Source organism: Polyodon spathula, chromosome 43 (assembly GCF_017654505.1).
Source record: "Polyodon spathula isolate WHYD16114869_AA chromosome 43, ASM1765450v1, whole genome shotgun sequence".
Lineage (NCBI taxonomy): Eukaryota > Metazoa > Chordata > Actinopteri > Acipenseriformes > Polyodontidae > Polyodon > Polyodon spathula.
Genome location: NC_054576.1, coordinates 1,967,636 through 1,978,573, shown reverse-complemented (window position 1 = coordinate 1,978,573; position 10,938 = coordinate 1,967,636). Strand labels below are relative to the sequence as shown.

Genomic DNA, 10,938 nt, shown 5'->3' with positions numbered 1-10,938 from the left:
CTAGGGAGGCAGGCAGGCAGGCAGAGCAGGCAGGCAGGCAGGCAGGCAGGCAGGGAGGCAGGGCAGGCAGGCAGGCAGGGAGGCAGGCAGGCAGGCAGGGAGGGAGACAGGGGAGGGAGGGAGGGAGGCAGGCAGGCAGGCAGGCAGGGAGGGAGGCAGTGAGGGAGACAGACGCTAGCAGTGAGTTTGAATTTGCTCAACATGTTCCTCTCTCCACAGTGCATTGTAGTCTAAACTGTTAACTGCAAATTCACAGCAACACATTTCTGCTCAGAAAAACCTCCTCATAAACGTAACACACAAATAAACAACTTTTAAACCAGACTTTTCATTTAAAGGATTGCAAAGAATTAAAACAAACAAACAAACAAACAAAAAAACCCTACTGTTGATAATCCACAAAGTTGCAGTAAATAGCTGATAGCTGAGGGCTTTCCTTAGAGAAGTTTACCACAGTAAATTCACACAGCCCTTTCCCCCCCAAGCTTTTCCCATTATTATTATTATTATTATTATTATTATTATTATTATTATTATTATTATTATTATTATTATTTCTTACAGATGCTCTTATCCAATATACTGTGCATTTACCATAATTTACCGTTTTTTTACTATGCTTCCTCAGACCTCTCTGTGCTTTACAATGCTTCCCTATGCTTTACCAGACCTCTCTGTGCTTTGCAATGCTTCCCTATGCTTTACCAGACCTCTCTGTGCTTTACAATGCTTCCCTATGCTTTACCAGACCTCTCTGTGCTTTACAATGCTTCCCTGTGCTTTACCAGACCTCTCTGTGCTTTACAATGCTTCCCTATGCTTTACCAGACCTCTCTGTGCTTTACAATGCTTCCCTGTGCTTTACCAGACCTCTCTGTGCTTTACAATGCTTCCCTATGCTTTACCAGACCTCTCTGTGCTTTACAATGCTTCCCTGTGCTTTACCAGACCTCTCTGTGCTTTACAATGCCTGCCTATGTTTTACCATGCAGTCACTGTGCTTTATTACACTGTGGTGTGCTTTTACTGTGGGGAACAAGGATTGGTGTGATTCTGATTTTGAGAGAATCTTTTTTAACGCATGCATGAGTGAAACTGAATCAGCGTCACACTGCCTTCAGCTTAATCAATTTCCATTTTCACGCTGCCTTTTCAATTGATTTGCTGTGCTAATATAAATTATTATTTGTAATATATATACCCCCCCCCCCCCCCCCCCCCCTAATTAAAACCCATGGACAATCAGTCGCTTTGCATAAGTTATTGTTGTTCTCTTAATTAGCAAAAGAGAAAATAAAACCTGTAAATGATTTGTGTGTCAAAATAAAATAAAAAAAGATCTGGCTTGAGGAAGAGTGAAGCAGAGAAAGAGAAAGAGGGCTCTTATATTCTCTGAGCAGCCTCCCTCTGCTCTGTGCTGGTGGAGCAGACAGAAGGAGAAAGGAGGGCTCTTATACTCTCTGAGCAGCCTCCCTCTGCTCTGTGCTGGTGGAGCAGACAGAAGGAAAAAGGAGGGCTCTTATATTCTCTGAGCAGCCTCCCTCTGCTTTGTGCTGGTGGAGCAGAGAGAAGGAGAAAGGAGGCTCTTATATTCTCTGAACAGCCTCCCTCTGCTCTGTGCTGGTGGAGCAGAGAAGGAGAAAGGGAGGCTCTTATACTCTCTGAACAGCCTCCCTCTGCTCTGTGCTGGTGGAGCAGACAGAAGGAAAAAGGAGGGCTCTTATACTCTCTGAGCAGCCTCCCTCTGCTCTGTGCTGGTGGAGCAGAGAGAAGGAGAAAGGAGGCTCTTATATTCTCTGAACAGCCTCCCTCTGCTCTGTGCTGGTGGAGCAGAGAAAGAGAAAGGGAGGCTCTTATACTCTCTGAACAGCCTCCCTCTGCTCTGTGCTGGTGGAGCAGAGAGAAGGAAAAAGGAGGGCTCTTATACTCTCTGAACAGCCTCCCTCTACTCTGTGCTGGTGGAGCAGACAGAAGGAGAAAGGAGGGCTCTTATACTCTCTGAACAGCCTCCCTCTGCTCTGTGCTGGTGGAGCAGAGACAGAGAGAGAAAGGGAAGCTCTTATGCTCTCTCTAGCTGATTTTACTTATTGTTCAAAACCAGGCTGGGGGGTCAGTTCTTGTTTCTCAATTCCAGTTCTCTGTCCTTCAAAGGAATTGGAATTGATATAATACCTGCGAGAAGCTTGTTCTAACTGAATCCTGCTACTTGCAGTTTTGATCCATGATGTGTTACTGATTAAAAGGGAATGAGAATCAGAACTGGAAAACTGAAACTGACCCCGACACTGAGTTCACTCTGTCAGCCTCCCTGCCTGTCCCCCAGTCTGTCTGTCTGGCTGTGTTTTAAAAATGGAGCGTTTTAAATGAATCCCTGTATTATTGTGTAACGCAGAGTTTTGTTCGTTTTTTTTCCCCCCTCTGAAGAAATAAAGGGAAATATTATGTTTTTGAATCGGTATTTCCCGTTCGGTTCAGGGCTGGCCTCAACTGCATTACATATGACATTGTGTGTGTGCGTGCTGTGTCGTGTGACCTGCGTTGTTCGTGTGTCGTGTGACCTGCGTTGTTCGTGTGTCTCCTCCTCACGCATGTTTGTGCAGTGCCACTTGGACCCTGCTCAGTGTGAGGAGAGAGAGAGAGAGAGAGGGGGGAGATAGGGAAGAGGCGAGAGAGAGGGGAGAGGGGAGGGAGTGAGGAAGGAGAGAGAGGGAGATAGGGAAGAGGAGAGAAGGAGGAGAGAGAGGGGGAGAGATGAGGGGAGAGAGAGAGGAGGGGGAGAGGGAGGGGAGAGAGGGGGGAGAGGAGAGAGAGAGAGAGAGAGAGAGAGAGAGAGAGAGAGAGAGAGAGATAGAGAGAGAGAGAGAGAGAGAATTAATGTTTATAATTAACACTGCTATCCACGTCGCTTGCAGTTTATTTTAACTCTGGAACAGCGTGCTTGACAGTAGCTTCTCAACTGACGACATAAACAGCAAACAAACAAATAAATAAATAATTCTAATCAAAAATATTTACTTGTATTTTTATCCCCAATACTGGAAAAAAATAAGACTGTAAAAATATATATATCCATAGAGTAAAGTACTCCCCTCTCCCCTCTTGTCAGCCTGCCCTGCACCACCCAGACTCACTCTCTTCCTGGCCAGTGGATTATACATTCAGAGGTACAGGAGCTGAATAAGATCTTCTGAAACGTTTCTAAATATCGTGATGACAGTGTTTTTCTTTTTCTTTGCGGTCTTTGTAATACAGAGCCCCCCCCCCCCTCAGACACAGCAGAGCATGCAAGACAACGAAACACGCTCTCAACATGCTCAGAGCTAGAAGCCCTGTTATATAAAGTAATTGCATCTAAATATAACTCAGTTCTAGTTGTGGTTTAAACGTTTGCAACGCTTTGTCATGATTGCTGGTCACAGTTTCCGGTGGGACCTGGATGTAGAACATTTTGCAACTTTCAGTCTGTCTCTAAAACAGATTGAATAAAAAACCAGACAGTTATTAAAATGATTTTGTGAGATTTGGTTCTGGGTGTTTTGTTTCCCTTGGGAATTATAATAAGGGGGGCGGCTTTCCTCCTCTAGTCGCATGTCAAGGTAAATCATTCTAGCGTTTACATGTGTGTGAACATCCTGTACTGTATATTCACACTGTCCCTTCTCTTCTAGCTTCAATAACACTGATGAAGGCACTGGAGCCCAAATGCTGGTCTGCTTGACTCAGTTTGGTTTCAGTAACACTGATGAAGGCACTGGAGCCCAAATGCTGGTCTGCTTGACTCAGTTTAGTTTCAATAACACTGATGAAGGCACTAGAGCCCAAACGCTGGTCTGCTTGACTCAGTTTAGTTTCAATAACACTGATGAAGGCACTGGAGCCCAAATGCTGGTCTGCTTGACTCAGTTTAGTTTCAGTAACACTGATGAAGGCACTGGAGCCCAAACGCTGGTCTGCTTGACTCAGTTTAGTTTCAATAACACTGATGAAGGCACTAGAGCCCAAACGCTGGTCTGCTTGACTCAGTTTAGTTTCAGTAACACTGATGAAGGCACTAGAGCCCAAACGCTGGTCTGCTTGACTCAGTTTGGTTTCAGTAACACTGATGAAGGCACTAGAGCCCAAACGCTGGTCTGCTTGACTCAGTTTAGTTTCAATAACACTGATGAAGGCACTGGAGCCCCAAACACAACCCGAATTATCTTTAAGAGGCTGGGAGTGTGCGGTAAGGGTTTGGTGACGATTAGGGTAAATTCAAGGCAGTTATCGTGTTGACCAATGCGACAGACGAGCAGGCAGGCAGACAGAGGCTGACAGAGGCCTGCCCTCACGTTGACGATGCCCTGGTTGATCTGTTTGGGGGTCACGATCAATTGTCTCCTTCAAGTTAACCCTTTCCCCGCCAGGCCCCGAGTCTCCCCTCTATCCAGCCAGCTCTTTCGGTTGCTGTTGAACCTCGTTGCCTCTTCGGCTTTGATATCCACAAAGTTAGGCAGCAGAGAGTGAGGGAGGCAGGGAGGGAGGGAGGGAGGTCAAAGTTGGCTTTTATCCACTCACTCTATGGTATATTGAAGAGGGGAGGGGATAGAGATAGGAGAGAGTGGGGATGGGGCAGAAAATAAGGCTCCTCTAACATAGTCGTTTCTCCCATTCTAGGTTTCACTGCGAGCTTGATTAGCCCCAGTGTGTATAGGTGACAAGCTCAGGGGTGCGAACGTGGAAAGTCACGGCTCTTGAATTGATTGCTCTCTCTCACTCTCTCTCTCTCCTCTCTCTCTCTCTCTACGTCCTGTCTGCATGTGAGAGAAACGTGGAACGCACGGCTCTTGAACAAGAATCTACTCGCTCTCTCACTCTCTCTCTCTCTCTCTCTCTCTCTCTCTCTGTTATTCTGGGCTCAGCTGCTGTAGCGTTGTGTTCAGGATATTAATATCTACAGAATAACTGACACCAGCACACCGCATAGCAGACCAGCATCTGGGCTCTAGTGCCTTCATCAGTGTTACTAAAACTAGAAGAGACCGAGTCAAGCAGACCAGCGTTTGGGCTCCAGTGCCTTCATCAGTGTTACTGAAAGTAAACTGAGTCAAGCAGACCTGCGTTTGGGCTCCAGTGCCTTCATCAGTGTTACTGAAAGTAAACTGAGTCAAGCAGACCTGCGTTTGGGCTCCAGTGCCTTCATCAGTTTTATTGAAACTAAACTGAGTCAAGCAGACCAGCGTTTGGGCTCTAGTGCCTTCATCAGTGCTATTGAAACTAAACTGAGTCAAGCAGACCAGCGTTTGGGCTCCAGTGCCTTCATCAGTGCTATTGAAACTAAACTGAGTCAAGCAGACCAGCGTTTGGGCTCTAGTGCCTTCATCAGTGTTACTGAAACTAAACTGAGTCAAGCAGACCAGCGTTTGGGCTCTAGTGCCTTCATCAGTGTTACTGAAACTAAACTGAGTCAAGCAGACCAGCGTTTGGGCTCCAGTGCCTTCATCAGTGTTACTGAAACTAAACTGAGTCAAGCAGACCAGCGTTTGGGCTCCAGTGCCTTCATCAGTGTTATTGAAACTAAACTGAGTCAAGCAGACCAGCGTTTGGGCTCTAGTGCCTTCATCAGTGCTATTGAAACTAAACTGAGTCAAGCAGACCAGCGTTTGGGCTCCAGTGCCTTCATCAGTGCTATTGAAACTAAACTGAGTCAAGCAGACCAGCGTTTGGGCTCTAGTGCCTTCATCAGTGTTACTGAAACTAAACTGAGTCAAGCAGACCAGCGTTTGGGCTCTAGTGCCTTCATCAGTGTTACTGAAACTAAACTGAGTCAAGCAGACCAGCGTTTGGGCTCCAGTGCCTTCATCAGTGTTACTGAAACTAAACTGAGTCAAGCAGACCAGCGTTTGGGCTCTAGTGCCTTCATCAGTGTTATTGAAACTAGAAGAGACCGAGTCAGACCAGAGTAAGTGGGTGAGGGAGGGAGGGGGGGAGCTGTTCAGAATATACAAAAGCAAAACAAACAGTCCAACCAAATTGTATTTATTTATTGTTTTTAGTCAATACAATAAGTTTAATGGCTGAAAATCCTGCAGATGTACCCAGATAATCAGTAGCCTGTTTCCCCACAAACGATAACAGTATAGAGAGTTCATACAGACAGCACTCAAATGACACAATTTCATAATGCACTCAATTATTTCTGCCCAGCTGGAAAATGCGAAATTAAGTTATGCAATTCAAAAAAGCAGCTCTTTACACATAAGAACAGGACATTTTTGACCAACGGTCAAAATATGTTTATACTCTCTTATACAGCTGATGTTTTCTTTCGTTTTTCTGCACGACAAACGTGGAAACCTCATGTTAACACAGGCCACTCAGAGAAGAAATGTATACCATGTGGGATGGCACTGGTGGTTGCCGCGGCGGTTGTCATGGCGGTTGCCGGCGGTTACTCCTTAGAGAAGGACAGGTGTACCCGGCTGCAGCAGCGCCCCACGCTGGCAAAGGCCGGAGCGACCAGCACATCGAGGAGGCTGGACCAGACCGAGCGGAGAGGAGGCAAACACAGAGTGCAGAGCCGCACACCGGGGGACACGCACCTGAGAGGAGACACAGCATGGGATCGAACAGGGGGCAGGTTAGCGTTACGCGCAGTGACGGCCATTTAACCACTAGAGGGGGCCGGTGACACGCATGCGCTCGGAGCTCCTTACCAGATGTGCAGGCAATTGAGCAGGGCGAAGAGGAAGCCCGTCACCACGGAGACGGGGATGGCGCATAGCAACGAGATGATGCGGTAGCACCAGAGCTTGGAGGCCTCGAAGAGGATGTCGCTCCAGGTCCAGACCTTGTCAAAGCTGTGGAAGGAGGAGGGCTCTGCGAGAACATCGGAGAAATCAACCTGCCGGGAAAATCAACACACAGGTAAATCAGCACAGCACAGCGCAGCACAGCACAGGTAAATCAACACAGCACAGCGCAGCACAGCACAGCGCAGCACAGCACAGCACAGCACAGCACAGGTAAATCAATACAGCACAGCACAGCACAGGTAAATCAGTACAGCACAGCGCCACACAGCACAGGTAAATCAATACAGCACAGCACAGCACAGGTAAATCAGTACAGCACAGCACAGCACAGCACAGGTAAATCTATACAGCACAGGACAGATAAATCAATACAGCACAGCACAGCACAGGTAAATCAGTACAGCACAGCACAGCACACCACAGGTAAATCAATACAGCACAGCACAGCACAGGTAAATCAGTACAGAACAGCACAGCACAGGTAAATCTATACAGCACAGCACAAATAAATCAATACACTAATGCACAGCACAGGTAAATCAATACAGCACAGTTAAATCAATACAGCACAGCACAGCTCAGGTAAATCAATACAGCACAACACAGGTAAATCAATACAGCACAGTTAAATCAATACAGCACAGCACAGCTCAGGTAAATCAATACAGCACAGCACAGATAAATCAATACAGCACAACACAGGTAAATCAATACAGCACAGCACAGGTAAATCAACAGAGCACAGCACAGTCTCTGTCTCTGTGTGTCTCTCTCTCTCTCTCTCTCTCTCTCTCTCTCTCTGTCTCCTCTCTCTTGTTCGCATGTACCTTGAGGTGCTGGTTGATCCCGCGGGGGTCCCTCTCATCCACTCTCGGCGGGGGCTCGGCCGGCAGGGGGTCGGGGGCAGCTGATTTGGTGATGACTTCGTCACCCTCGTCGATCTTACACTCCACCAGATAGTCGTCGTTCAGCATGCCGCAGGCAGGGGGAGGCAGAGAGCAGAACAGAACTACACACTATAGCCTATAGCTCAGTACAGCGCCCTACACAAGACCAGCACCCAGTACAGAAACCAACAGTAAAGAATACTGGAGATCAGTATAGCACCCTATAGAACGCTACAGTTTAGTGACGCGCCTTGGTAAACAGACTAGAGAAGAGTAATAGCTTGGTATAGTTCAGTATAGCACTGTACACAAGAATACAGCTTACTATAGAACACTATAGCTCAGTGTAGCGCCTGTACAAAACACAACAAGTCCACACAAAGCTTCACCGCTCTGTATGAGCCTGGAGTTTACTATAGCACTCTATATAAGACGATCAATTGGTATAGCACCCTATAGAGGACTAGTGTATACTATAACAATCGCTACAGTACCCAATGAGACTGGACAAGACCAGCATAATAATGTTTTTGTTTGTTCCCCGAACTTGAGCTGTATAATGTTTTGACAATGACATATTATATATCGTATACTGATATGATATAATATATATATATATATATATATATATATATATATATATATATATATATATATATATATATATATGTACTTATTATGCTCTAGAGATGACTGTGTGTTGATGCTTCCCCTTGCCTTCGATGTAATTTGATTCAGCTGCCCTTATCCTTCCTCTACAGACCTGCTCGACTGTCTGTCTGTCTGTCTGTCTGTCTGTCTGTGTGTGTTTCTTTTTCTCTTATTGAAGTGATCCTTTCAGTTTGTTCAAAATCTGCCTGGTCTCTCCCTCTGTTCCCTCTGTCACTGCCTCTCCCCCCTCTCTCTCTCTCCTCTCTCTCTCTCTCTCTCTCTCTCTATCTCTCTCCCTCTCCCCCACCCCCCCCCCCCCCCCCCCCCCCCTCCAAAAAAACCTATACCCACGTCCATGACTGGCTCCTATTTTGGGATTTTGGGAATGGAGTGGGCTGGGGTTAGGGGTAAAATGAGCAGGAAGGAGGGGGGGGGTTGGGTTTCATTTGAAAGCGATCCTGCATCCCCCTTCCTACCCCCCACTCCTCCTCCTGTCCATCTCTTTCATGTTACACGCAGCCTGTTTTAACTGATATGTTGACGAGACCAGCCAGCCAGAAGGGTGTGTGGGGTTATATAAAGAAACGAGAGAGAATGCGTGGAGAGAGCGAGGGAGGGGAGATAAAGGAAGAGGAGGGGGAGAGGGTGGTGGAGAGAGGGGGAGAGAGAAGGGGGAGAAGGAGAGGGAGGTGGAGAGGAAGGGAAAGTGAAGGGAGAGAAGGGGAGGGGGAGAGAGAAGAGAAGGGGGAGAGGGAGCTGGAGAGAGAGGGAGGTGGAGTGAGAGGGAGAGAGGGCGAGGGGGGAGAGAGAAGGGGACCGAGAGAGAGGAAGACAGAGAGGTGAAGAGAGACAGGGAGAGGGAGAGTGGGACAGAGATAGAGAGGTAGGGAGAGAGGAGGAGAGGGGTATTGGAGAGAGTAAGGAGAAGGAGAGGAAGATAGAGGTGGAGAGAAAGAGACAATATCAGTCCTTTAAGACAGGAACAGCAGACAGATCTCGCTGTCCATTATGGAGCGCTGCCACAGCCTCATGGGGAACTCGCCACCTTCCTGATCTTGGACATACTGTCTTGGACGTCTCGAGCGATCCGGTAATACATTCTCTCGCGACGGTGTCGACTCGCTAACCATCTATGACATTATACCTCCACCCCCCCTCCCCCCACATATCCCCCTCCCACTTCCTTTTCCGTTTTACTTTCCCCCACCCCGCCCCCACCCAATAGACAAACTTAACTGTCTTTGTTGATGTTTGTTGTTTAAGTGCTTTGGCAAAACTTAATTTTATTTTGCCATGCCAATAAAGCCTTTTTTTTTTAATTGAATTCCAATAAAAGAAAAGGGAGGGGGGAGAGCGAAATGGGCAGAAAGGAATTTTGAAACTCAACCCCTCGACGCTTGAAATAGAAATGTGACAGCAGGGCTGAAATGCACGACGCGTCAAATCACGGAGACGGGGCGAGGGAGACCTCTGGTGGCCAACACGGGAATAGCAGCTCCTTGTTTAAGCCGCAGCCACCCTGCAATAGTGAAAGCACAGCGCTGTAAAGCAGAGAGCAATGGCAAAGTTTATTTAAAAAAAAAAAAACCAAAGTCAGCTGCAGAGGGTAATATTGCTACAACTGTTTAAATAATTTTTACATTTGTTAATATCCTGACAACTTTTTTTTTTATTTTTTATTTCCATTTATAACTTTTTAAAGTTATTTTAAGAAAGTCCGCTCTAGGGGACTGGGCTTTGTCCTCCTCAGCTTTTCCAAATCTATTGGTTTTCCTTCCAAACGAGCGCTCCGTCCTTAACTGCACTGTTCGTTATCTTACTTTGACCTTGGCAATCGTTTCCAGCTTTTAAACAGCTGGGAGATTTCAAGTCCCTTATAGGACCAGCATTGAGAGAAAACCTAGCAGTAAAATCACAAGAGCGATTTAAAAATGTATAAAACAAATTGTGCTGTATAAACAGACTTATATAAAGATTTCTGGACGAAAAACGCTGATATTTCCAGCATTTTTAAGGCAGTATGAATCGGGTGCAGGCTGCCGCATTGTTGGTCTGATGAAGGTGATTGAATGCGGCGCTCACTGTAATTAAACAACTCTATGACATGCGTAAAAAAAAATAAAAAATACCGGTATCTATGACAATAATAAAGCCGAGGTAGCTAATTTCATTTTCACACTTGTTGTCCTTTCTGAGTTTACAGGAAGAGGATGTATCTATTTCAGTTAAACGTCAGTTACTCAGTGGTAATTCTGCTCATAGAAAACGCGATATAAAAGTCGGTGTTTTATGCATCGCCATACTTGCAAGCGCGATGCAAACAGTACAACGCCTCTTCACAGGGTTAAGCAATTTATTTTAAAACACTTTAAAATAGTTTTAGCTGTAATTTCGAGTTCCTCGGACATGTGCCTTTGCTTTCTGTTTGTATTGCACCCCGACAGATGATATATTGCGCTGCTTGTAAAGAACAGTTCAATTCTTGAATAGGCTGAATTCCAGCTTTGAAGGAGAGAGCAAAACGCCTGTTTTTGCTCTCTCCTTCAAAGCTTTTTTGCTCTCTCCTTCAAAGAATAAAAACTCTAATGCGTTTCCTTTTTCCATGGCAG

The 10,938-nt window shown here is 46.3% G+C and overlaps 1 protein-coding gene across 1 annotated transcript; it reads right to left on the bottom strand.

Annotated features, from left to right (window-relative positions):
• Positions 1-6,005: 6,005 nt before the first annotated feature.
• On the bottom strand, positions 6,006-8,196 carry zgc:158296 (uncharacterized protein LOC791212 homolog). Its single transcript, XM_041237114.1, has 3 exons — positions 7,619-8,196; positions 6,693-6,880; positions 6,006-6,578 (listed from the first exon to the last, which is right to left on the bottom strand). The coding sequence occupies exons 1-3, from the start codon at positions 7,763-7,765 to the stop codon at positions 6,428-6,430; spliced, it is 486 nt and encodes a 161-aa protein (XP_041093048.1). The 5' UTR covers positions 7,766-8,196; the 3' UTR covers positions 6,006-6,427.
• Between the last annotated feature and the right edge of the window lie 2,742 nt (positions 8,197-10,938).

What these genes read in the sequence shown, in the direction of transcription:
- zgc:158296 (XM_041237114.1), bottom strand. Translation starts at nt 7,765, where the DNA reads ATGCTGAACGACGACTATCTGGTGGAGTGTAAGATCGACGAGGGTGAC. An exon ending in GGATCAACCAGCACCTCAAG is followed by an intron (nt 6,881 to 7,618) that starts GTACATGCGAAC and finishes TTTTCCCGGCAG; the next exon opens with GTTGATTTCTCCGATGTTCT. An exon ending in CTCAATTGCCTGCACATCTG is followed by an intron (nt 6,579 to 6,692) that starts GTAAGGAGCTCC and finishes GTCTCCTCTCAG; the next exon opens with GTGCGTGTCCCCCGGTGTGC.